The following is a 24,879-nucleotide window of genomic DNA, read 5'->3' as shown; positions in this document are numbered from 1 at the left end:
TCCTGCTCCTATACTTCACAACAACATCAATTATTTCATTTGCAGTCCTTCTGTGCTGGAGGTTTGGGAGGGCTAATGAACCTACCCAAGATCCTGAGGATGCACTGCCAATTTTGTAACACTGGTCATTGGACATTTGCTGTGTGAGGCAGGACAGAGCAAATTCCCATTGGCAGGGTATGTAGGATGACTATCACTTCTTCCTGATTTCTTGCTGCTCCATTTCTCTCTGGAACAGTCCATTTTCTGCCCACAGAGACCCCAAACTGATTCCTTCTGACACAGTTCAGAGTTGTTCTGTCAACCAGACAAACCTGTTGCTTAGCAGTGAGCTAAGCACTGGAAAATCCTGGCACACATCATTGCTCCAGGGGGTGCATTCCTTAAGCTTACAAGTCCCAGGATTTTTAAATCAAGAATAGTTTGACATGTGACCTTTCTACAAGAACGATTTAGAATGAAAGAACTGTAAATCTCTTCCTTTTAATAACCCCCAAGCTTTAGCTGCCATGTTTTTGCAGTGGGGATATATAAAACACTTAAGAGAAAAGCAAAAGCATGTTCTTGGCTCTATTGGGTGGAAAAATCATTTCAAAGAACACATGGAATCCTCCTCTTCAAAGACAGAAATGTTGAAGTATTTTGGCCCATCTCCTCCCGAAAGGCTCCAGCTGTTTGCTGTCACTTGAGTGACACAAACCAGTCATAAAGGCAAGTTTATGGCTCCTCTGGGCACTGCACAAACAACAGGAGTCCATGTAAATGGGGAATTTGGTCCATATTTTTCAGCTTGGAATAACTGAAGGATATTTCCCTGATAAAGAGGATAAAATGGTTCACTAGAGCGAGGATTCTCATCTGATGACATTTGATAGCTTTTTATATTTATTTACTTTTACAGTTCCTTTCCCACAGATGTGATTATTGGCAGTGGGTAATTTAATGTACAGGGCCAAATTTCAGCTGTCTTAAATGAAATCTGCTTAAACTGTGTCAGTGGTGGATTTCAATTTCTGCAGCAAAAGACACCCACAAATGCACCACAGACAATCTGCACATGCAAATATATCTGTATGTGCATAAGGACACCATCATGGGCTCAAATATAGCACTCAGCATGAAAATTACCTATTATTTCCCTATTTAAATCTGGGTGCTTATTTCCTATGCTTTAAAAGGTGTTATATTAGTTTTATTTACTCACCTTGGAGACCAGAAGTTAATTTTTCAACTTAATAAAGAGCATCATCTTCAATATTTTATTTAAATTTATGAGAGCACTTCTATTAGAAACACATAAAAATGCTGGGAAATAGCCTTTTTTTGGACACTGACAAAACACAGATCCTGCTGCTTACTGATAATGCATTTTCCTTAGTGCTTCACCCTGTGTGGTCTTTTCCTGAACAGCTACACTCTTAATTTTTCAAATTAAACTGCATTAAGAAAAATAGACCTAAGTTGGTAATACCGTTGAGTTAGAACTGAAGTTTCATGCAAATATTTCTTTTAAGGGGACAGTATTAAGCCATAGTCACTAAAACCAAATATTTTGAAGACAGAAGTTTAAATTTAAACACAAATGTCAGGAAAAGTGAAATATTTTGATTTAAAAGCAAAACTCACACATCAGGAAATCTGAACAGACTCCACTGAAAGAAAATAACTTCTCCGAGAACAACTCCAGGGCAAATGCTTCCCATGACAACACTATTTTTGGCTAAATGCATTGCTGAGTGGCAAAAAGTGCTATAAATCTGTGCCACGTAGTAGGTAAATTTGCTGCGTGTGTGATAAAGGAAAAATGCAATTATTCTGTGTGCAATAAGCTGATTCCTCACATTCCTGGTACTGTCTTTAGGTGGGACAAAGGACAGCCCTTGTTTTCTGTCAGATAAAGCAGATAAAGATGTAGCTGCCAGTATTCCTTGGCAGGCTGAAACGTGGAATGGTGCAGAGGAATTGGTGGGAATGACGCTTCTTTGCTCTTCAGGATGGAAAGCTGGAAGTGGGCAGAAATAGAAGGGGAAGTTTGGGTTTACTCTGAAATGTTACTTAGAAATGTCCTGATTTTCTGAAATTATCAGGAGAGGGAAGGGAAGGTGGTGGAGACTGTTCTATGAAAAATGTCTTGATTGTATTTGGTTTAGACTTCTGATGCTTAAGGCCAACATTTGTTTTAAACCTATTGTAACCCCACAAGAAAACCAAAAATAGAGAACAGACGGGAACCTCAAAGGGCACATTTCTAAAAGCCAAGCTTTTACAAGATGTGTATCTTCGTTTAACATTTTCTATCTTTAATTTCTTTGAAAAATGCATTTTCTGAATGTATCAAAACAGACTATAATCCAACCTGCTTATAATTCATGATTCCAGGGCTCAGCAACCCTTACCAGGGAGAACGCAGCCACCACACCAGGCTGCCTCAATAACAATTCCCACCTTCCTGGAACACGCCTGAGGAGCTAAAGCCACGTGTTATCAAGAGCCATGTGTTGTCAAGGTACTTTAAACTGATATTTGAGTTCTGGTCTGTCAGAATCTCCATCACACCCAGTAGGATTCACATGAATGAAGCTGAGCGGGTCTCAGCACTCTGCTAAAAATAACACAGCCAAGCTAAACCAGCATTTGACAAAGACAGAAGTTATCGATGACTGTACTTACTGTGAACATTGAGGTTAAAATACTTCTTGGCACTTCCAGCTATGTTTTCTGCGATGCAGATATACCTGCCAGTATCTGTTATTTGGGAATTCAAAATCTAAGGCAAAAAAAGACAAAATATGGCTGTGGAGCTAATATATAGACAACTCACTGCCAAAGAAGCAAGTGGAGAGGATTAAGTCCAGCTCTCTGCTTTCATAGTTTTATTCAATTTCATTCATCAGTGGGAAGGGAAGTTCTTCAGAACTATTTTCACTATTTTCTCAAAAAAAGTCAATAATATTTTAAAGCAAGTGATTTCACTGATGTGGTTCACAGTATCATCCCACAAATGGCTGGATCTGAGGAAACTACATGGGAGTGAGAAGCAGCAGGTGAGGGACAGGAACAAGGGACAAAACTCCTTATGTTTGCAGCACCTTGTAGGAGAAAGAAAATACCTCCTACTCAGCAGAACCAGACAGTTTTTTCCTGCCAAAAACCAGTTTTTCACTATGAGCTACCTGTAACTTCCTTCCATTGGACAGAAACATGTGTTTGTCATCCTCTGCCAGGAGCTGGCCATCCTTCTGCCAGGTGATCCTTGGGGAAGGGCTCCCGCTGGGAATGCAGTCCATGGCTGCCTCCTTGCTCACCAGCACAGTCACCTCTTCAGGCAGGTCCCCGTCGGCCCCACTGATGGATGGGGGAACTGCAGGGAGCAAAGGTGAGGAGAACACTCCCTCAGCACCTCTCAGGTGGTTGTGAGATTAGACTGGGTTTGCAGGAGGAAGGAGTGAAATCTCCAGTGAATCCAGTGAAAGATAAAGCCATCCCATGAGTAGTTCAGCTGGAACAACTCAGTATAACTCCAAGGACTGCAGCAGAACTACACTTATTCACAGCACACAGAGAGAAGGAGAGGTGAAAACCCATCTTCCAGTTATTCTACCGTGTTCTTTGCCATCAAAATAAAAGATGATTTCCAAGGCAGGACCCCTTTGCAACAATAAATCAGTATTTCAGTGGTATAACACAGTCATATAGGTAAAGAAGTAAGTATTTCCCAAGGCTAAAACATTGAGTACATCCACAGACACAAGAAGTCATCAAAATGGTTGGGCAGGCATTCATTAATCTAAATCCTCAATTCCCTTCAGGCTTTGGGAGTTCTGCAGGTATTGTGGAAAATGATGGCCAAAATAAGGAAAGAGAGAGGAAAGTCTCAATGGAAAGCTGAAGAGAGAACAAGAGATACCAAGATAAAAGCTGGATTTTTACATATGCTTTTCCTTCTGGTGAATGGTGAGAGGTGTAACACAACTGAGTTCCTGTAATAATAACCTACACACACTGAACTTACAACAGCAACACTCGGATCACACAGCTCTGTACAGCTGTACAGCTCTAGCATCCTAAACACATTAACGCCTAGTTTACAAATAAACATTAAAAACACTAAGGACTCCTGCAGTAATGGTTGGTTACTTTACAGAAGCCTTTTTTAGCACTCAGAGGAGAAGGGAAGCTCACAGAGCACTCGGACGACGTAGTGGATGGAGTCCTGCCCCGCCTCGTTGACTGCCACACATGCGTATCTGCCAGCGTCCCCCGCCCGTGCCCGCGCGATCTGCAGCACCCGGCCTCCTGCAAGCAAAAGTCCAAGACAGCATCAAGCACTCTCCATCATCTCCACACCACATCCCACCAGAGACCTGAGCAAGCGAATTTATGAATGGTCAGCATTTGGTCTGAATCATAAGTAACTAAAGGGTTTCATTTCCTAGCTACTTTTTTCACCAGCAGATAGTTGGGAGTGCAGCCATGCTCATACTGAAATTCTAGAAAAGAGCAATTAATTCCACATAAAGGAAGAACATGCTGCAGCAATATGCAGCCAGGCATTATTCTTCTATCAAAAATAGAAACATTTCTCAGTAAGATGGCACAGAACTAACAGGCAAAAGGAAATATAAGCACAGAATATTCTGTTCCAAACTGAAAAGATTCACTTCTGAGGCTTTTAGAGGTACTTTTCACTCTATTCCTCATTAAAGCATAGCCATATAAACACCTTCAGAAGGAGAGGACATCTTAGGAATACACTTTGGAAGTGTTTGTCATTGCTCTCTCAAGAGATGAACAAGATGGACAAGCAGGTGTTACGCTTTTACCACTGCCCTTTAAACACTCCATCCCAAACCACCTCTGCATAGCAACACTCATGACTGTAGGCAGCTCTTTCCCTTCCCCACATGAGCTTAAGTAGGAGATCATGGCCATTTTTCTGCTGCAAACATGTTTTCCATGCCTCACTCCTTGGTTAAGAGGCTTTTCTACTCCAATTATCTTTTTGTCAAAGCAAATTTAGTGAGGAAATAAATCAGGAACACATCAGAGAGAAGGTATCATTGTATTTCATTTTGCAACACATGGAAGTGTCCAAGGCCAGGCTGGACAAGGCTTGGAGCAACCTGGGATAGTGGAACATGTCCCTGCCTGTGGCAGGGGGTGGAATGAGATAGGCCTTGTGATTCCTTCAAACCAAATCCTTCTGCAATTCCATGATTCACTGTGGGAGTTCAGTGGTAATATTCACACCATTTTAGCAACTATTTCTTAAATTAAAGAAAACAATTTAAGCCTAAGGACTGGAGAGAAACCAGCCAACGAAGTCTGAGAAGAACATTAAAGAAGGGTTCTGAAGGGGAGGAGTGTGTCATTACTACACAAATACCAGCACTAAGGCCATTTCTTAGTCACAGAATCATAGAATGCTTTGGGTTGGAAGGGACCTTATAGACCATCCAGTGCCACCCCCTGCCATGGCAGGGACACCTTCCACTAGCCCAGCTTGCTCCAAGCCCCGTCCAGCCTGGTCTTGGACGCTTCCAGGGATCCAGGGGCAGCCACAGCTTCTCTGGGCAGGGCCTCCCCACCCTCATAGCCAAAAATTGCTTCCCAATATCCAATATAAACCCACTCTCTTTTGAATCCATTCCCCCTTGTCCTGTCCCTCCACCCCTTGTAAATTGTCTCTCTCCATCTTTCCTGTCGGCCCCTTCAGGCACTGGAAGGCCACAATGAGGTCACCCTGAAGCTTCTCTTCTCCAGGCCGAACAATTCCAACTCTCCCAGCCTTTCCTCCCAGGAGAGGAGAGGAGCTCCATCCATCTGATCACCTCGATGTAGGGCCAGAGAGTGCCAGCTGAACACCCACCTGGCAGGATGAGCACTCTGTCACTGGAGCTCAGAGGATGCCCATCCTTAAACCATGTGAGCACAGGGGGAGGAACAGCGTTGGTCTCACAGTACAGTGAGAGGGGGTTGTTGACAATCACATCTTTACTTTCTCCACCTCCTTCTGCATCCACCATGTTCCCAGCTTCCCATTCCCTGTAAGGCTTTTGGAAGCTAGGAGGAACTACAACAAAGAAGAGGAAAAATGTTAGCATTTTGCAGAAGAAATAGCTGGTTTTAAAGTCAAGAAATGAGAAGGTATTGTAATGTTCAATAGCAACAATAAAAATAAAGTGTATTCAGTCAATCCCTCCCCCCACTTTAAGTTACCCAGGAAAAATCTAGTTCTTCTAGAATGAACAATTGAGCAATTTCCTGAGTATTTTTTGAAGAGTAATAAATAACAGTGTAAGATGACCTGGTAACAAACACACAGGGTATTCATCAACAAAAATACTTAAACAATGAGGTATCTGGTTTCACTCAAGCTCTCATTTTGTCTAAATTTTCAGAAATTACTCATGATTGTTTTCTTGTATTTACACACAGTAGGCCAACAAGATACTTATGTCTGGGGCCTCTAAATACTACTCAAAACAGAAAAATAAAATATATCTTAGTTTAAAATAAATTCAAATTTTTCATGGCATTTAGAGGAAGATCAGAGTTGCTACGTCATAGCACTGACTTCAGAAACACAACATATAAAAGAATAATCAAATACTGCATGTCAGTGACAAGCAAAATAACCCTGAAATCAAAGCCACACAAAACACAAAAGCATTGGGTTTGACCACACAAGCATAAAGGGCATAAAATTACTAATTCCAACATCCCAGAATACTAGAAAAGCAGGCTACCAAGAGAGTTTTGTTACCCTTTTACCTTGTATATTTACATCAAACTCCAGCTCATCCTCTCCAGCAATGTTGGAGGCCAGACAAGTGTAGCGCCCTGTGTCTGACACCTGGGCCTCCTTGATGTGCAGGGTGTGGCCGCTGCCCTGGATCAGGACATGCTCATCTCCCTGCAGTGGCTGCAATGTCAATTCAAATGAAAATTAATACTCAGCAAAACACACACTAGAAATAGCCAGATTCGTGGGAGTAATATGAGTAAACTCAATCAAGCTCCAAGTTCCTGGAGACAATTTTCTTTTCACGGTTGTCAGAAACTCTGCATCTTCATCCTTCTGATCGTGGTGGCTGGTCTCCTCAAGGATGTGATTTTCCATCACTCCTAGCCCCAGGATGCTGCTGAGGGGAGCAATGCCATCCCCATCAGGCCAGGGCTCTTGTGACATTGGATCCACTCAGGCTGATCCAATCCTTGAACTCGCTGGCCAAGCTTCCAGTACACGGAAAACTACCAGCTTTCCGTGAGGTGAACAAATGTATCTAACCCAACCTACAGATCTGCTGCTCAGCAAGGACAAGAACACAGAATGGACAGAGCAGCAGCACAGGATTAGACGTTCCTGTGCCAGAATGCGGCTCACATGTGACAGCAGAGGCTGCAGTGACACAGCCTCTGTGTCAGCAGTGAATCCAGAAATCCAGAACACATTAGATGTGCTCATCTACATCAGCAGCCTGGTCTAGTGGGAGGTGTCCCTGCCCATGGCAGGGGTGGAACTGGATGGGCTTTGATAACCCAAACCATGCCATGAGCCCATGCTTCCATGATTTGGGAGTCAGCACTGAACTCCTGGCCTGCAGGGGACAATTAATTTAGTCCATGGACAGGAATTAGAGCCTTTCACCCAGGGCAGCCTAAGGAGCAGCAGCTGTTGTGCCAGTGGCAGCCAGCTGTGCACAACCACTGCCTTTGGGGACCTCTTAACTCCCCAAATTGAGTTTTTCTTTGGCAATAGAACCAGGACTCCCAGGGATCCCAGAGCAGCAGGGCACACTTGAAACAGCCAGAGGCTGATCATCCAGGTTATTCCCGCACACTCATTAAATCCAGGAAGAGCTGTTCCATGATGAGTGCCCTACCAGGAACAGCTCAAGCAAGAGATAACAGATCTCCTTTCTTACAGAAGAGTACCACAGCTCCTTTTTTATTCATTCCTTGTGCTGTGTGTCCCCGTGGCCCTGCCTTTCCCGAGCTCTCCAGACAGATCCATGGAGCGCTGTGTGTGGCGGGACTCACGCCTCACCCCCCTGGAGCGGCCAGATGCTCTTGTGGCTTTGTGAGCTCTGCCAGGACCGAGGGGGAGGCTCTGCAACTTCTGCAAGGGAAGCACTTGAGGGGACCATCTGTAACAGGGCCTTTGAGGGCTTTACACAACAGCCACAGGCCCTGTGGTCACACCATGGGATGCTCCTGCCAGGAAGGGCACACCCTCTCACAGCACAGGCCAGTGCCAGGCTTGGAAGCTCCAGCTCTGGCCTCTCACGCACTGCCAAGCACCCACCAAAAGCCAGGATGTCGATTTGCAGAGGTCTGGGTGCCAGCAAACACCCCAAGTTGCTGGTGGGTGATGCTGCCAGCAGCAGGGAGTGAGGGTGACTCCTGCTACCCTGCACAGATGCTATTTCCAGGAACAGGGAACACAGAGCTGTCCCTGTCCCACATCCCCTAAGAGGAAGGAACTGAGTTTGTGACTGGCCTGTCCATCCTTGTACCAGCTGATGGCAGCGGCAGGAATGGCGTGAGCTTCACACTCCAGGGTCAGGCTGTGGTTCACTTTGATCTTCACCTCCTTGGGGGACAGCCCCGTCCCTGAGACATCCCCTTTGGCAATGGTGGGTGGAACTGCACACAGACAAAGGCAGAGAGGGGAGAGACTGTCATGGCTTACTGCCTGCTGCAGCATTTCAACCTTAGCTGGAATAAAGGAGATCCTGGATGATAATGTCAGGGAAAGCAAGTGCATTCCCCCAATAAACTGCCTCTTGCCCACAGCCAAATTATTACTTTTTTATATGTATGTGTATTTTTAGCCATTTCTAGTACAGTTATTATGTACAAAAATATACAAAACTGTGTTCAACACTTTTAAACATGCAAACCGGACTACAGCCCTACCTAACTACAGCACTTCATTATTACATGCCTGGCTTCAATTCTATAAAGTTCAGGGTATCGTAGTCATTAAAGAACTTTTTAATGGAAACCAATATTCCCAGAAACATATGTTTGATCCCAAGTCCACACTCAGAGTAGCTGGTCAAAACCCAACATTTCCACCCCACTGAAATCCCAGTGTTGCAAAATCCTGTTTCTTTCTGAATCAGAAGGAAAATAGAATGTTTCAAAATCCTTCAGCTACCCCCCTGCTTGGTCTCACAATATTTTTGAAATTATGTAAAATGCTTTCAGAGCATTTTCCATGCTTTTTTTCCACTGGGAATTTTTAAATTCTCCCCTAATACTAATGGTATCCTAATAACTGACAGTTGCAATGGCACTGGGGGGTGGAGGACGTTAGGTTCCCACATAGCCACACATCAGTAATGAACTCTTTAGATATCTTCTCGTTATTCCAAATCCAGTGGGGCCTTATTTAGGGATTTAGTGTAATTAAATAACAGTGTGATTGCTGTAAGGGAGCAAACCAATTCCAAATCAGACTGGGAAATTAAAAAAAAAGGTAAAAATCATGCTTGATTGAGCCCATAATGAAGAGTTTGAGCATTAAAATTGAGTATTTAGGTACAGATGCTCAAATAACAATGTGCTGTTGGGAAGACTTGAATGGGAAAACATTTGTGCATATGGAATTTTATGGAAGGATATAAAAATAGTATCCTCCTGTTTTACCTTCCTCAAGAAAGTGTCCCACTAGATGTTAGAGGCCCCCTCCTGTTTTTCTAAAGTGGTTTCTGTGCTCAAGAGATTCTCTGCTCACATCTCCCCTTGTCAGTCAAATGCTGCATTCATTTGACTTGAAAATCAGCACCAAAAGAAGGATTTCAGAGGAAACTGGACTTCAGTGTTTCTAAAATGTCCTCCCCTGGGTGATAGGAAGACTTTTAGCACAACTGTAGCATTGCAAAGGATGCAACAATCAACTTTCCTGGTGTCTTTCCTCCACCAATGCCAGGAGCTAATGCAGCTGTTTGCTCAGCAAAGCCATTAATAGGAAACCTTGTATTCACCAGGACAGACAACACTGCAGTGGGGAAATGGAAGAACGCAAAATAAAAACAAATTTCAAAGACTGAAAGCATTGCCATACTGTAGACTTTCACTTCATAGTGCCTCAGAGCCCTCCCAGCCTCGTTTGTGGCTATGCAGGTGTATCTTCCAGCGCTGTCCTGCTGGGCATTCAGGATCTGCAGGGTCCGCCCACCTGCCAAAGACACCAACCTTTAATAGCACCCACACCATACTCTTGCTTCCCAGTTATTTAAATACTTCCTGCAGCATATTTCCAACTCTTTGGTCCAAAATCTGCCCTGAGAAGAGCAGAAAACCTGACTGCTTACTACCACATGTAACAAATGAGTGCATGATTCATGGCGGTGCTGTGGATCACAACTCCTGTTGCTTATGGATTCTTGGGAAATTTGTTAAGAAATTTCATCAAGAAATTTGTGCAGGGAGTTTCTTGAAGATATTTAGCCAGGATTTATTTTTTCTCTGAACACTTGCAGTTAACAAGGCAAGGTACTTGTACATCTACAGTACTCCAGTGTTCGCTCTGAAGCTTGTTCCCATTTCCCTAGTACCTGTGGAGGTGGAAAAAGTTATTCTACTAACTAAAAACGGCAAACTTCTAATGACCTAGAAAAATCCCACATCATTCTCTTTCCTAATTTATCTCTCTCTCCATCTAATTTCCACAATTAATTGCAAGTAATTTATATTCATCATTAACTCACATGAATTTTCCCATCACATCGCTTGATGGTACAGAAGGATAAATACATAATAAAACATAAATCAACAATCAGTTAACTGTGAAGCACTTAAAAATATTGGAATGGGAAGTGCTAGAGAAGTACAGAGAATGCCAGGATGGTTTGGGTTGAAAGGAACTTAAAGCCCATGAAGGCCCAACCCCCTGCCATGGGCAGGGACACCTTCCACTAGCCCAGCTTGCTCCAAGCCCTGTCCAGCCCAGCCTTGGACACTTCCAGGGATCCAGGGGCAGCCACAGCTTCTCTGGGCACCCTGTGCCAGTGCATTGCACTTAACAGAAATATATCCTTTGATTTTTTTAAGGAAGTCTGTAACAGAAAAATACGCAATGAAAGAATTAGGTGTTATATCTCAATAAGAGCAGAGTTTACCTGGCAGAATGCGGATGTTTCTGCTGGACTCTAAGGGAATCCCATCTTTCAGCCAGGTGATGGTGGCTGGGGGGTAGGAATAAGCTTCACAGACCAGCGAGGTGGGGCTGTTGAGGATAACGGTGACATCCTCTGCATTTCCTTGGCTGTCTGCTCCCACAATGCTTGGAGCCACTGGGAACAACAAAATCAGTAACCACAGGGAGGAAAGTCCCTCTCTGAAAAGCCTATTTTCTGGTCCCTGTTCAGTCTAGGAATCTGGCTGCAGCGTCAGCTAGCTGGGAGGCATTCCTACAAGGAGCACCCAAACCCAGACCCAGACAACATTCAGCTGGTCTCATGTCTTGTTCTGAAGTCAGCAGTGATCCCAAATCAGTGGAATTCACTCCCACCCATGCCTTTGTCAAGCACAGGTTCCCAGGAATCCAGCCACCACTCCTTGAGCAGAGCTGCTGCTTGATGGTCTTGGAAGGAGGGATGGGCCTAGGAAACAAGGCTGTGGAAAACAAACTCGCCATTGTTTGCACTTCATTGTGCAATAACCCTCATGGAAAATTAAACAAAACAAAATGAGAAGTGCAGATGGTTTCAGCTTTTCTGAAGAGATCACAATCTGAAATGCTCTTCAGATGCTCCCTCCTTGAATCACAATAAAATAAAGCGCTGTCCCACCCATTCCATAAGGACGACATCCCGTTATGGTTTCCTGTGTTCCAGCTCTGTTGTCTAAAGCACAGCACTGGTGTTTCTATTAAACCGCTATCACTTATCAATTACTAAGAGGTAACATTCTAATCATAGGCAACTTGTGCCTTGCTGTCAATAAAGCCCTACAGAATTCCAGCGAGACTCCCTTTCTCCCCAAACTGCCTGTTCCTCTGGCAGAGGCAGCCCAGCTGCTCACCAAGCACGTTGAGGCTGTAGGTTTTGCTCCTGTCCCCAGCAGCATTGGACGCCAGACACGTGTACCGGCCCGTGTCTGGGAGCTGCACCTCGGAGATCTGCAGGGATCGCCCGCTGGACACGATCCTGGGATCCTCAGCCTCAGCCAGAGCCTGCCCATCCTTCAGCCACGTGACCTGCGGCACAGGGTTCCCTTGATGGAGTTGGGAAAATGGCAAACATGAGCTGGTGCATAACCTCTAGGATATATCAAGATTTCTGAGAAACAGGAAAATACAGCTTCAGGTGTGCTTTTCAAGCACATCCTGTGGGGGGAGGTTTTGGAATATGCATTCTGAAGTCTCTGAACCTCCTGAAGGGATGTACACCTCCTCTGAAATTCCACAGGCCTTTGGAGAAGAAATATCACAGCAACATCCCTCTTGGTTCATCTCATCCAACCTTTACAAGGAGTGCTCAGTCCTGCTCTAAGCACCACAGTTAAATCTTAGATTTAAAAATCCCACTGAACTGAAATCCCATTAAAAACACCCTGTGCAGCACAAGTAGTGATCTCACCATGGCTTTGATGAGCAAAAGTAAATCATAAACTGTTCTTTTACCTGTCACCTCACACGTCAGGGTAACTCCATGCTTCTCTTTCACCTTCACATCTTCCAGTGTATTTTCCCCCACAATCCCTGGAGGCACTGCAACAGGCAAGGAGAAAACATCAGCATGGATTCCTTGCAACACTGAAATACAACAGGCTGCTTGATGATCCTGCTAGGAGGGATGAGCCCAGGAACACAGGATTAGGAAAACAAACTCACCATTGTTTGTGTTTGGTTACACAGTAACTGCCATAAAAAACCAAGAGCAATACAACCGATTCCCAACAAGTGGATGCTGTGCCATGGTCTGTCAGTGTTCTCTGCAAATACAGCTAATTCCATATGGGAATGAACACACCACATAGGTCTAAAGGCACCTTGCTGTGGTACAAACTACATTTCTCTAGGGAAATACAAGATAAAACCCCTAAAATACCTATCCCATGCCCCAGACAGCCAACCCAACGCAAAGAAACTCCTACTGTATGGCTGACATGGCTGACATGTTTCCAAATAATCCTGGTCAACTTGTGCTTTTGGATGAGGAGGGCAGGTTATGAGGGTGCTGGGGAGTAGCTGTGGTGGTTAAGAGCTGTGATCCATTATTTCTTTCAAAGTAGAGGCATTTGTAGATCAGGCCAAAAGAAACTGGCACTACAAGTCAAAGCAGGCATGGAGTGCAACAGGCTGAAAAGGAGACCTGTAGTTATCAGAAAGCAGCTCCATCTCCAGGAGATACAGGAAGTTTTTTAACAAAAATGTCAGAGTAAGGAGCCAGATTTATGCTTTAATAATCCTGCAAAATGCAAACTTTCAGCCTAGATAAAAGACCTCAGAAGAAAGGAATTAAAATATATTTAGCAGCTTATTTGCAATCTAGCTCACTGCTGGAAGCAAACGTTTTATAAAAGTAAGAATCACAGAAATAGGCAGAATTCATTGTCAACAGTGACAAGAATGTTACATCAGATTTGTGGTAACTAATGAAGGGTTCAAACTGGAGTGAAGGAAACAGATGGGGGGAAACAAAACTTAAAATCATAAAGTTCAGGACTTAAGTCAGGCCAAAAGTTACTACTATTCATAAACAAAGACAGCAACTCATCGCTTTGACCCCAAAATAGTACAGTAAGTTGTCAACACATCTTAATTTCAAAAATATGGCAAAGCCACACCAAACCCTTTTCAAATATATAAATACATAAATATTGTGCTTATTACACCAAGCTCTGCCTGCAAACTGCTGTGCCTCCTACAATAACCCAGAGAAACCCTGGCATGTCTGTGTACAGTTCCCACTGACAGTGACTGGTGAGGATTCTGTGCCACTGTCAGGGGATGAATGGGGATTCCAGCAACTTTCCTCTAGAAAGACAAAGAAATTACTGGGGGGAGGGAAGAGAAGACTGAACAATGGAATTTTCCACTTGAATTCAGCTCCATTGAGCATTTTTCTTCAAGGCAAACAAAGCCTATGCAATAGAGATTCCCAGAACTCTCAAGAACACCCTGCTACTAAAACCCTCCAAAGAAAACAGTCAGACAATGAATGCTTTCCAGTGTTTATCCATCTCTTCTATCCTACCACACTCACACTTCCATGAGCTCATCAAATAAACATGAACTGACTTGAATGGGAGTTATCACTTACAGGCTGAATATGCCCAAGTCAGCTGAAGACAAGGGAGGATGAGGGTGCTCAGCACCTCAGAGAAAGGAAACTTAGAACAAAATTCTACACAGAAATGCTGTGAGAAATCCTGCACTGTGCCAGGCCTGATAGTTATTGATAAAAATGGCAGTTACTAAACTGAAAAGTAGTGTTTTCTGGGGAGAATACCAGTTTGCAAAACTAAGCAATGTAATAAAAAAACACATTAATGGTTCCAAGTAGCATCTAAAGAGCCTGCTGGACAACTTCTGGTGTAAGTACATCAGCAGGATCACCCCCTTCCACACTGGTTTATATCCTTTATCATACCAAAGGCTCTGCTGACTGAAGGTTTCCACTGTATTGAAGTTTGGATTGCTGATCCTGGAGAAGAGAAAGCTCTGAGGAGACTTTGAAGCCCCTTCCAGCACCTAAACAGGCTCCAAGAGAGCTGGGAGGGACTTTGGACAAGGGCCTGGAGGGACAGAACAAGGGGGAATTGCTTCCTACTGCCAGAGGCCAGAGATAGATGGGATATTGGGAAGGAATCCTTCCCTGTGAGGGTGGGGAGGCCCTGGCACAGGGTGCCATCACTGAAAGCGCCCAAGGCCAAGCTGGACAGGGCTTGGACCAACCTAGGATAGTGGTGCCCATGGTGGGGGGTAGAATGAGACAGGCTTTAAGGTCCCTTCCAAATTAAGCCCTTCCAGGTTTCTATGATTCCATGTAGAAGAAGCTTCTCTTTACAACCTGATTTTTTGTGGTATCAAATTCACTTGTTTTTTTTCCCTAAGGACATATGTTTCAGCATAATATTTTTTTTAAATACCAGCAAAGTATACAGAATGCCCTCCCCCTTACTGTCCAAACCCCTCTCTTGTGCTGCCCCAAACCCGAGCAGGTACTCACCCAGGACAGAGAGGTGGAAGTCCTTCCTGGCCTCCCCTGCGGCGTTGGTCACCACACATGTGTAATGTCCCTCGTGTGCCGCACCCGCGGGGCTGAGCCGCAGCGTCCGGCCCCCTGAGACAGCCAAAACAGCATCAGAGTCCTGCTCTGACCAGCACTATCCCAGGGCTGGGCAGGGCACACACCCCCTGCTCCCCTGCATGGGATTCATGGATCAGCACTTGGGATGTGGCAGAAACATTGTGCTTGCAACGCACACTTCTGGGCAGGAAATTGGGACAGCACACAGTGCCTCAGACAGCAGGGTTTTCACTCACAAAGAGTGCTTTGCTATACTGAGATTCTAGATGAATATTCAGGAAAATTAATAATGCCTCATCAGTGCTTTTTATGTGTGTACACATCTACACACAAAAATAAGCTTAGTTTTATAAACATGCTGTTTATAAGTACCCTTAAGGTATTTTCACATGTATAGATAAGGAATAAAATTCCACTTCTCCCTTCTAGCATTTGCATTAATTGTGCCATCAATAATAGTAACAGCTGATAACAGCACTGGTTTACATGCAATGGTTTCAAAGAACAGATTCCTCTAAACTCTGTAGTTGTCAGGTCACCTTTGCACAGACACGTTCATTTAAAAGGAAGATTTGCAAGTATGTGTGACCAAAGACCAGGAATGTCCCTGCTGTGCCATAGCAGAGTAACTTCTCTTTCCTTGCTGTTTGGCAGAGGAACAGCAGAAATGACATCAGGGAGCATTTGAATGTGAAACCAGGCAGCCAGCCTGCAGCTTTTCCTAGTTTCTGGTTAGCAGCTCTCCCATCAGTAACCATTCCCTAACCCACACCACATCTGCCCTGGGCAGCTCCTGCCTGTGGCTATCGCTGTTGGGACATAGCCCAGAAAGTGATGATCCTGGTCATGCACTTGGAGGAACAAAGTGCTGAGCTGGTTACTGGATGTGCCTCTGCCCACAGAATCCTGCCTGCTGTAGGGAGCACTGGGAGACTGAGGGAGGCCCAGGTCTTCCAGCCTCGTGTCTCCCTGATCCCTTCTCCCATCCACCCCTGCACAAGGCCAAAACAGAAGCAGAAACCTGCCTGCCGAACACTGTGACCTTCCCTGGCATCACACACCAGAGCACACCCAGGCCTCCAGTGCTGAGGCAGGACAGATCTTCTACATTTGGCTAAACAAAAGCTCTTCTCCTTCCTAAAGCCAATGTGCAGCTTCGGGCACAGGTTGCATGGGAAGCAGGTGGGGTACACTGGATTTTTTTTATTTTTCCTAGAAGATATGCAGGAAGGATCATCAAAAGCAAACATCAGTATCTGGACAATGCTCTCAGGCACTGGGTGGGGTTGTTGGGGTGTCCTGTGCAGGGCCAGGAGTTGGACTGGATGGTCCTTGGGGGTCCCTTCCAGCTCAGGACATTCTGTGATTCCATGACCTGAATTAACTGACTAAAAGCTGCCAGCAGTGTGTCCACACACTGAAATTATCTGCAATGCCAAGTATGTTTTCAATCAACAGAACCAAAATTTTGCTTTGGCAAAGTATTAAACTCCAAAATTAGAGGAGGATTGTTGTTGTTGTTGTTTTTTACAGCTGTACAAGCACAAATAAAGGTCCAAGTGCCATGTTGGTTACAGTTCACTACCACAATGTGTAGCTTTCTGAAGCACAAAGTTTGGGGGAAAACAAAGCCCCAAGTCCAGGCATGTTTCTCCTCCCACACAGCCAACATCCAGAGACAATAAACATCTTTTTGTCTCTTCCTTCCCAACTCAGCGATCCGGGAGGTGAGATTAGTGTGGGTGTAGAAAGAAATAGACAGGACAGAAACCATCAAGCCCAGAAGATGTTATTTTTGTTGATGGCAGCTTGACACAGAAAGGAACGCACAGCAGCTCCAAGAGCCAGGTTCATATTGGGAAATAATCACACACCCACTCCTTTTTCCACATGCTATACGCAAAAATGGGAAAGCAGAGGACAGGACTATCTGTAACGTTAAAAGCTGCACTGATTAAAATATCCTGAAGCTTATCAGCTTCAAATGCAGTCTTAGCTGAGCTCTTAAACATCTTCCAGCTCTTTACCTGTGTCACCGTTTTATGCTTGTTAGGCAGCAAACACCACAAACTATCATACCTGTCTGATAGTTTTCCTAAGTTCATGATGCAGGCTTTGCACGGTGGCTATCACAGAGTATTAGAAACTCCATAAAAACTTAATGTCACAAGATTTCTACTTGCTAGTGGCAAACCCAAGGTCAAAGAAACAACACAGCCAGAAATGCTTTACATGAACTCATCTCTGAGGCTCCCTTTGGTTTCATATACAGACCCATAGAAATTGAAGATATGCTTTGGTTTTTGTCATTTGTTCTTTCAAAGATTTTTCCTCTTTAAATGGTAAAACAACTGTGAATAGGAAGAGGTGGAGAAAAATAAATAGGAGAGCTAACGGAGTGTATTTCTGGGCATGACAAAATGAGATGTTGCCATCTGCCCTCCAGCTTCTGTACCTGAGAGGATTCGCACCGAGCTGTTCAAGCTGATGGGCAACCCATTCTTGAGCCACGTTATTGCTGGCAAGGGGATTCCTGAGGCTTCACAAACCAGGGAGATGGGATTCTTCTCCACAATGCTGATGTTTTCAGGCAGCTGCAGGTAACCACCAATACTTGGGGGAACTACAGCAAAGAGTAAGGAAAAGCCATACTTCAGGGCAAATACAAATGCATTTTGCTCACAAAACATTGTGTCACCCAAATATTAGTTTACTGAGGGCGAGTAGCGGGTGTCTTGGTTAAACCTTAATTTCTCTCTCCAACAACACAGTATTTCCCACCATGACACTCACCCCAATATCATGTAAAATTGTACCATATCCCGGTTGTCTCGGGCGATGAAGCAACTGCAAGTGGGTTGATATTAACAGAGAGGTATGATTTTAAAATATTCAGGAGTTATAAACTTGGACTTGAGCTTTCCTAACTTTGCAACTGCAGCTGCATCCCCTGCAGCAGACCCAGGAGGTGGACTGAGCTCCACACCATTGCTTGGCCACCCAGGGGTGAACTTCCACATGCCCCAGGCGGTCCCCACTCACCGTGGACGCTGAGGTCGTATTTCCTGTCAGCCAGCCCGGCGGTGTTGGTGGCCACGCAGACGTAGCGGCCAGGGGCAGCGACCCGGGCACCTTCAGCCACGTCACTGCCGGCTCGGGAATGCCCTGAGCCTCGCACTCCAGGGATATTTCGCTTCCCTGAGTGACAACGACCTCTGACGGGTGGGGACCGCTGTTGGATATAGTTGGTCGAGCTAGGGAAGAACAGGGGACACAGCGTAGGAGTCAACTGGAAGCTGCACTTCAGAATCTTCACCTGCTGCTGAGCAGAGTAACAGTCAACTTTCCAGAGCAGCAGGGCCAGCAAAAGACCAAGCAACTCCTTTCCCCCTCCCCCACTGCATAAAGTAAAAATGTTTTTTAAAATGTGAACTTACATGCAATTTTTAAAATGCACACAAGAGAAAAAATTAAAGAAGACTGCCCCAACACTGTCAATCCCTACAGATTTTGGAAGATTTTCTTCTCTGTGGGATTGTTTAAAAATATCTCCGTTTATTCCTGACAAAAATACAGTAAAGTCTAAGGGAATGAAGGGAAATCTGGGTTCAGTCTGTTGTCATCACTACTGCAGTTTGGGGACAAGACTAAAGGGGTTACATCCCTGGATTGTGCACTTTCAACAGGGATATGCAATGTCTTGGTCAGCTACAAGTCCAAACTGCCAGAATTTTAATGACTTAACACTCTCCTTGAACTACCTCTAAATTGTCCTCCAGCCATCACTCCATCTCTGGAGATCCTGGAGCTCAACGTCACTGCCCTGCTCACACTCCCATAACATTACTGAAGAACTGGTGAACTGTGATCAGAGTTTTCCTGGCACTTACTGTACACTTGCAGGCTGTACTCTTTGGTGGCACTCCCAGCCACGTTTGAAGCAATACAGGTGTAAGATGCAGCATCAGACCTGTCAGCAACTGCAACCTGGAGCTGTCTGCCTCCAGACAGCACCCGCACCCTTCCCGATGGCTCCGGCACCACAGGAGAGCCTGCAAGAGACCTTCTGTCAGATAAAACCACACAAGTGGCCAGGAGCAAATGAAAATCACGTGGTCTGAAGTCCACTGGCTCATTCCAAAGGACTGAGTTGCACAATTGCCCATTTTAGAAGTGCTCTGTCAGTCTTCCCAGAAAGCAGGAACTTGGCACAAGCAGATCCTGAGGACTTTCTGTATTAACCACTGACTTCATGGGATACCCTGAGCTAAAGCACACTGACTCTCCCTCACATCCATCCAGAGTTTGGGACACCTCTGCTGAGCAGAAAGCTCAGCACTTTCAGTAAAATGTGACTCATTTTTCAGTGTATAATTGTCTCACCCAGAACAGCCATTGCTTAGAAATGTATGATTTAGCTTTCACACCATGTGAAAGCTAAATCATACATTTGTGTGTCACAGGCTTCTGCTCAGGAAATCCTCAGCAGAAACATGACAGCAAACTCCCACTGCATTCTCTGACCAGATTCTTCAGTCTTGGAGACCTCAGATTATCCATCTTCATCTTTCCAAACTGCTGGGAGGCTTTGTGAAAGAAGGAATGCAGCTGCCATGGCAGGTTTCCCTCTTGTGCATTTAAAGTCCTCTCTATAAAGTGCACCAAATGTCAAACATGCTGCAGAATCTACTCCTCTTCCTTTCTAACTGCTTTTCTAGACTTTCCTTCCTTCCTGCCATTAAGTGTACACACATTAGCCTTGCAGTGCACTTACATGTCACACAAGGCCTTTTTAGCTTCCAAGAGACAGGGTTTAAAAACAACTTGATAAATTTCCTGTTCTCTGAAAATGTGATGCATTAGAAAAAGTGTTTTGTAATTAAAACCTGCTCTTTCCATGAGCCAAAATTAATTAACGCAAGTACATACCATATTGAATTGTGCTGCCTAGAAAAACACAATTATAGGTAAGATTGATTAATAACACAAGAATTACCACACTGGAGGAGTAAATTATCTTATTTTGTCTTATATTCTGTCTCCAACAGCGTCAATGCTTAAAAGAAGGTGCTGCAAATAGCTGGCTTTGTCTGCCAATTCCTAAAACGGTGTTTGGCAATGTAACTTTAACCCCTAAAGCAAAAGGTGTGCAGACTACTCTTGAATAAGATGGGATGAGAGAAAGGGTTTGGTGAGTCCCAAAAGCAATTACTACAACTACATGAATCTTCACCACTTGGCAGGATGCAGATTGAGAACCAGCTCAGAGAATCTGTGTTATGCAGTGGATCACAGGGCAGAGACTCAACTCCACACCACGGGACTCTCAGTGACCCTAGCCCTGATAACTGGGATCCACAAACAAGTCTTACAATCCCAGAATGGTTTGGGTTGGAAGGGACCTCAAAGACCATCTCATTCCAACCCCCTACCATGGGCAGGGACCTCTTCTGATGCCTTAGGAGGCATCACTTCCACTTGCTATAATACATCTACCCTGGTCTGGAACACTTCCAGGGATGGGGCACTGTGCTGCTGTCCTTCTGCCCCGTGGTAAATAAACATATTATGTGCTCCACAGTTCATTTTTGTCAGCTGAGCAATCTCAGCACTGCACTTCTCCTGCACCTTTAGGAACAGTGACACCTAATCCAAGCAGAGGTGAGACAGAGAGAAGGGAATAATCTGCTCCTGGAGTTCATTTTACTCAATGTCAGGGCTGCATGCAGATATCTGCATGCTTGAGCTCCTCAGAACACACCATCCAAAATGTAAACAAGATGAAAAGAAAACCCAGCAGGTCAGAATTATCCCATTTGCTTTATAAAACAGACAATGGGCAGTTACCCACCATTCTTTTTCCAGGTGAGACTGGGTGGTGGGATGCCACTGGACTCACAGATCAGACTAATCAAACTCCCTTCAGTGACTGTCAGCTGAGAGCTGCTGCCATCCAAGCCAGAAATACTTGGTGACACTGCAAAGAAAAGCCAAATAAGTGCGGCCTTTGAAACAACACATTATCAGCCAGCAGTAAACCCCAAATGACCCTCACGCAAAATCTCCCCCATTCAGCTCTGAAGCACTTGCAAGGATTGTTTCCTCAATGCTAACCAGGCCCTGGGTAGGAAACAATACACTTGGGAATAACTGCATCCATCCTTCTGGGCTTGGAGGGCTGCTGCATGCACAGGCTTTATTTTGGGCTGCCTTTGAATGGACTTCACCGCACAAAGCTGGTTTGGGGAACTTCGTCAACTGACTCCAACTCTAAGAGCCTGCCTCATTCATGGCCTCAGCTAATAAACCCACAGAGATCATCATCATCAGTGACTTTAAAAATTCAGCCTACATTTTTCCTTTGAATTTTTCCGGCATCAGCACACTGGCTGCCATATCCAAGGCTATGGATCCCACCCCTCTGATCACCCTCCCACAACAGAGGGATCTTTGTTTTACAGCTCTGTGACTCTACACCAGCTGCAGACAAAAGGGACCAGTATTTTACTCTGATTCTTAAAGTCTTAAAGCACTTTGGTTCAATCCCTAGGGAAGGCCTAATTGCCTATTAGGAATCAGGGAACCATTTCCATCAGATGAAAATAGCATAGGTAGGAAGCAAAAAAAAGCAGAGGAGAATGTAGGTTGAACCTGGCAAATAAAACCTCCCTGGTGGACAACTTACACAGCACATTTTTAATGCATGTGACAGTAGCCAGCTTCTCCTTCTGACGCCTCCAGCTCTACAGCAGCAACCAGATGTGTGGGGTTTGAAACAACACTGCCAAGAGCCTTACGGTACTGTCTGATTTACTCTTGATTTGCCCTGCTTCCAGTCAGGACAAGCCTGTGCCATTCTCTTCATTTAGCTCATGGGCTGGCTCCTGGATCCACACTTAGCTCTCAGGATCTCACCAACCCTCAGAAGGATACATTTCCTGGATTTAAAACTTTGAAATATGGCAAGGAGGACTTTGGGTGCTGGGGCGTAAATGAAAACTGTAATTCCAAACAATTATCCACAGATGGCTTTCACAGGCAGCCTGTGGTTTCTATCAAGCTTATCCCATCAAAGCTGCTAACTAGCAAAGAATTATGCCTCCACTCAAATCCTACTGGAATGGTCTTACTGCACAAAGGAACAAATCCAAATCCCTCCAGCAAAGGTCCTGTGCAAATATCTGGGAGGGAGAGAGGAGAGCAGAGGCTGACCTGCACAGTATTTGCCTCAGCACGGGAAAATGGCATGGTACTGCAACACCCACCTCTGACTTAAATGCCATGAACGGGTCTTTTAATAATGACAGACTTGAAACCTGTACTAAAAAAATGTAATTTCAGTGTTACTAACCCTGGTAGGTAATTCTAGTCTTGAGACTCCAAAGCAGGAAATGGATTTATAATAGCAAAACAAGGACATTTCAATTTGTATATGGGAAGAAAATGATGGTGCAGAAAACCCCTTAAAAGCAATTATTAAAATAATGTCCTAAGCCACGTTCATTACAGAGCCACAGAAAAAAATTATTAAAGCTGTTTTTATGATTCAGCAACAACAAGTTTGTAGAGCAAATAAAGCTAGGTAAGGCAGCTTTTTTAAATCTTAATTTTCAATGCTTCAGCATTTAAGTAAGTGGAAAGTTGGAATGCTACTTTAAATGGCATTAAAGCTATGGATCCAAACCCAGTTATTTATCACAAATTCATACATCACAGAATGGTGTGGGCTGGAAGGAACCTTAAAGACCATCTCATTCCAACCCTCTGCCATGAGCAGGGATGCCACTCCGTAGTTATAGCTCTAATTACTCTCATTCCTGCAAGCCCAACATAGGCCTGTGGAATAACTGGTGTTAATTTAGAACTAAATTAAAACAATTTGAAAAATGTGTGCACTGTCTTGGGCCTGTTCAAGTACAGCAAATACAACAACATCTCCCTGCACGAATACCTCAGCAACCAAGTGTTGATGAACTACAGAGTATTTCAGTGTCTCACATCATAATTCAGCTCTGAGCTTCGTTCCCCTTCCTGGAATAAGCTTAATAAATCTTACCCCAAATATTGACATTATAGTTCTTCTCAGTTTTCCCAGCAACATTTGCTGCTTCACAAGTGTAGCGTCCAGTGTCCTGCACTTGAGCTCCTTCAATCTGGGGACAAAAGGAAAACCTGGGTTTCTTCTTCCTACATAATTATTCATGAAACATGCAGGGAGAGGGGGCTCAGCTTTCAATTTAATTTTTACATATGTCTCTCTGAGTATTAATAATAGAGCATGCATCCAGCAAGCTCTGTACCCATACAGCTGGGGTTCTCCGACATTCCTCCCTCCTCACCCACTACTCTCTGCTGCCCTGATACCTTGAAGTGGCTACCTGAAAACAGAAGCTAGACAAGATTAGAGAATGAAAACAGGTATTTATTTTAAGGGCCTTCAAAGGTACACCCTGGGCAGTCAAAAGCCTCCAAGGGGCTCCACCCAAGATGGATGCTGGGTCATAGGTTTTTCACACTTTTATAAGTTTGGTCCATTTGCATATCAGGGTTAATTCTCCAATTATAATTTCAGGTAGTGATGTAATTACCCCAAGTTTGCTCCTCCTGTCAGAGGCTTTAGTTCACATATTTTGGAGCCTGGGACAACAAGGTGTCCTTGAGTTCAGGCCCAGAGAGGGTTTGGTATGTCGAACCAGGATGAGAGAACAGTAGCTAACAGGCTGTATGGAGTTTCAGAGTTACACACTAAGCAATATAGGATTTGAAAAATATAGAAGTTAAAACCTAAGGCATCAGCCCCAGAGAGCCCAATGCTGTCCCACCTCCACGGAGGGGGTAACTCCCCAGGAAGGAACCCCAGCATGCCCTGCCTGCCCAGTTTACCTTCAGCACGCTCCCATCTCCAGAGATGCTCAGGCCTGGCTTCTCCAGCAAGGGCCGCCCGTCCCTGAGCCAGGCGAGGCGGGGCGGGGGCACAGCGCTGCCGTGGCACCGCAGCTCCAGCGCCTGGCCCAGCAGCACCGACACGTTCTGCTCCTCACCCACGATGTCAGGGGGAACTGCACCAACGCAATCACACACTTGGGTTACCTTGGAAAAGCCTCTGAGACCGTCGAGTCCAACCATTCCCCAGCACTGTCCCCAGGGGCAACACCCACAGGTCTTAAATCCCTCCGGGGATGGGGACTCCACCTCTGCCCTGGGCAGCTGTGCCAGTGCCTGACCACCCTTCCTACGGAGAAATTTTTCCTAATATCCAACCTGAACCTCCCCCAGAACAACCTGAGGCTGTTTCCTCTTGTCCTATTGCTCAAACTAAGGGACCTTTGGGCACTGAAGACTTCCCAGAGCAAACATAATGTGGAGTTAAGGGACTTCACTTAGCAAAGATAAAATGACACTTTACATCTTTCTGACACACAACTTCAGTCTTCTTTATACCACAAAAACCACAATAATAATTTTTGTTACTTATCTTCCACACAAAATACACCCTAGTGAGGTATCAGCTACAGAGAAATCATAAGGATAAGCCAAGACGAGCAAAAAACTCCCTTGAAATGTAGCTAGAAAGGTAAATACCCAGTATATAAAAATGGGGGAATGCATT

At 44.7% G+C, this 24,879-nt stretch overlaps 1 protein-coding gene across 1 annotated transcript in view; it reads right to left on the bottom strand.

The window, feature by feature from the left end:
• The window catches only part of HMCN1 (hemicentin 1), a 185,525-nt gene that overhangs the window by 49,931 nt on the left and 110,715 nt on the right, over positions 1–24,879 (bottom strand). Inside the window, 18 exon segments of the mRNA XM_017736452.1 lie at positions 2,671–2,767; positions 3,174–3,361; positions 4,183–4,296; positions 5,870–6,073; positions 6,775–6,925; positions 8,504–8,649; positions 10,076–10,189; positions 11,133–11,306; positions 12,037–12,228; positions 12,638–12,724; positions 15,189–15,302; positions 17,725–17,892; positions 18,312–18,405; positions 18,408–18,523; positions 19,160–19,321; positions 21,121–21,246; positions 23,326–23,422; positions 24,153–24,328. Coding sequence (XP_017591941.1) covers positions 2,671–2,767; positions 3,174–3,361; positions 4,183–4,296; positions 5,870–6,073; positions 6,775–6,925; positions 8,504–8,649; positions 10,076–10,189; positions 11,133–11,306; positions 12,037–12,228; positions 12,638–12,724; positions 15,189–15,302; positions 17,725–17,892; positions 18,312–18,405; positions 18,408–18,523; positions 19,160–19,321; positions 21,121–21,246; positions 23,326–23,422; positions 24,153–24,328 — 2,520 coding nt within the window.

Source organism: Corvus brachyrhynchos, unplaced genomic scaffold (genome assembly GCF_000691975.1).
Source record: "Corvus brachyrhynchos isolate BGI_N302 unplaced genomic scaffold, ASM69197v1 scaffold155, whole genome shotgun sequence".
Lineage (NCBI taxonomy): Eukaryota > Metazoa > Chordata > Aves > Passeriformes > Corvidae > Corvus > Corvus brachyrhynchos.
This window is presented reverse-complemented; position numbering and strand designations above follow the sequence as displayed.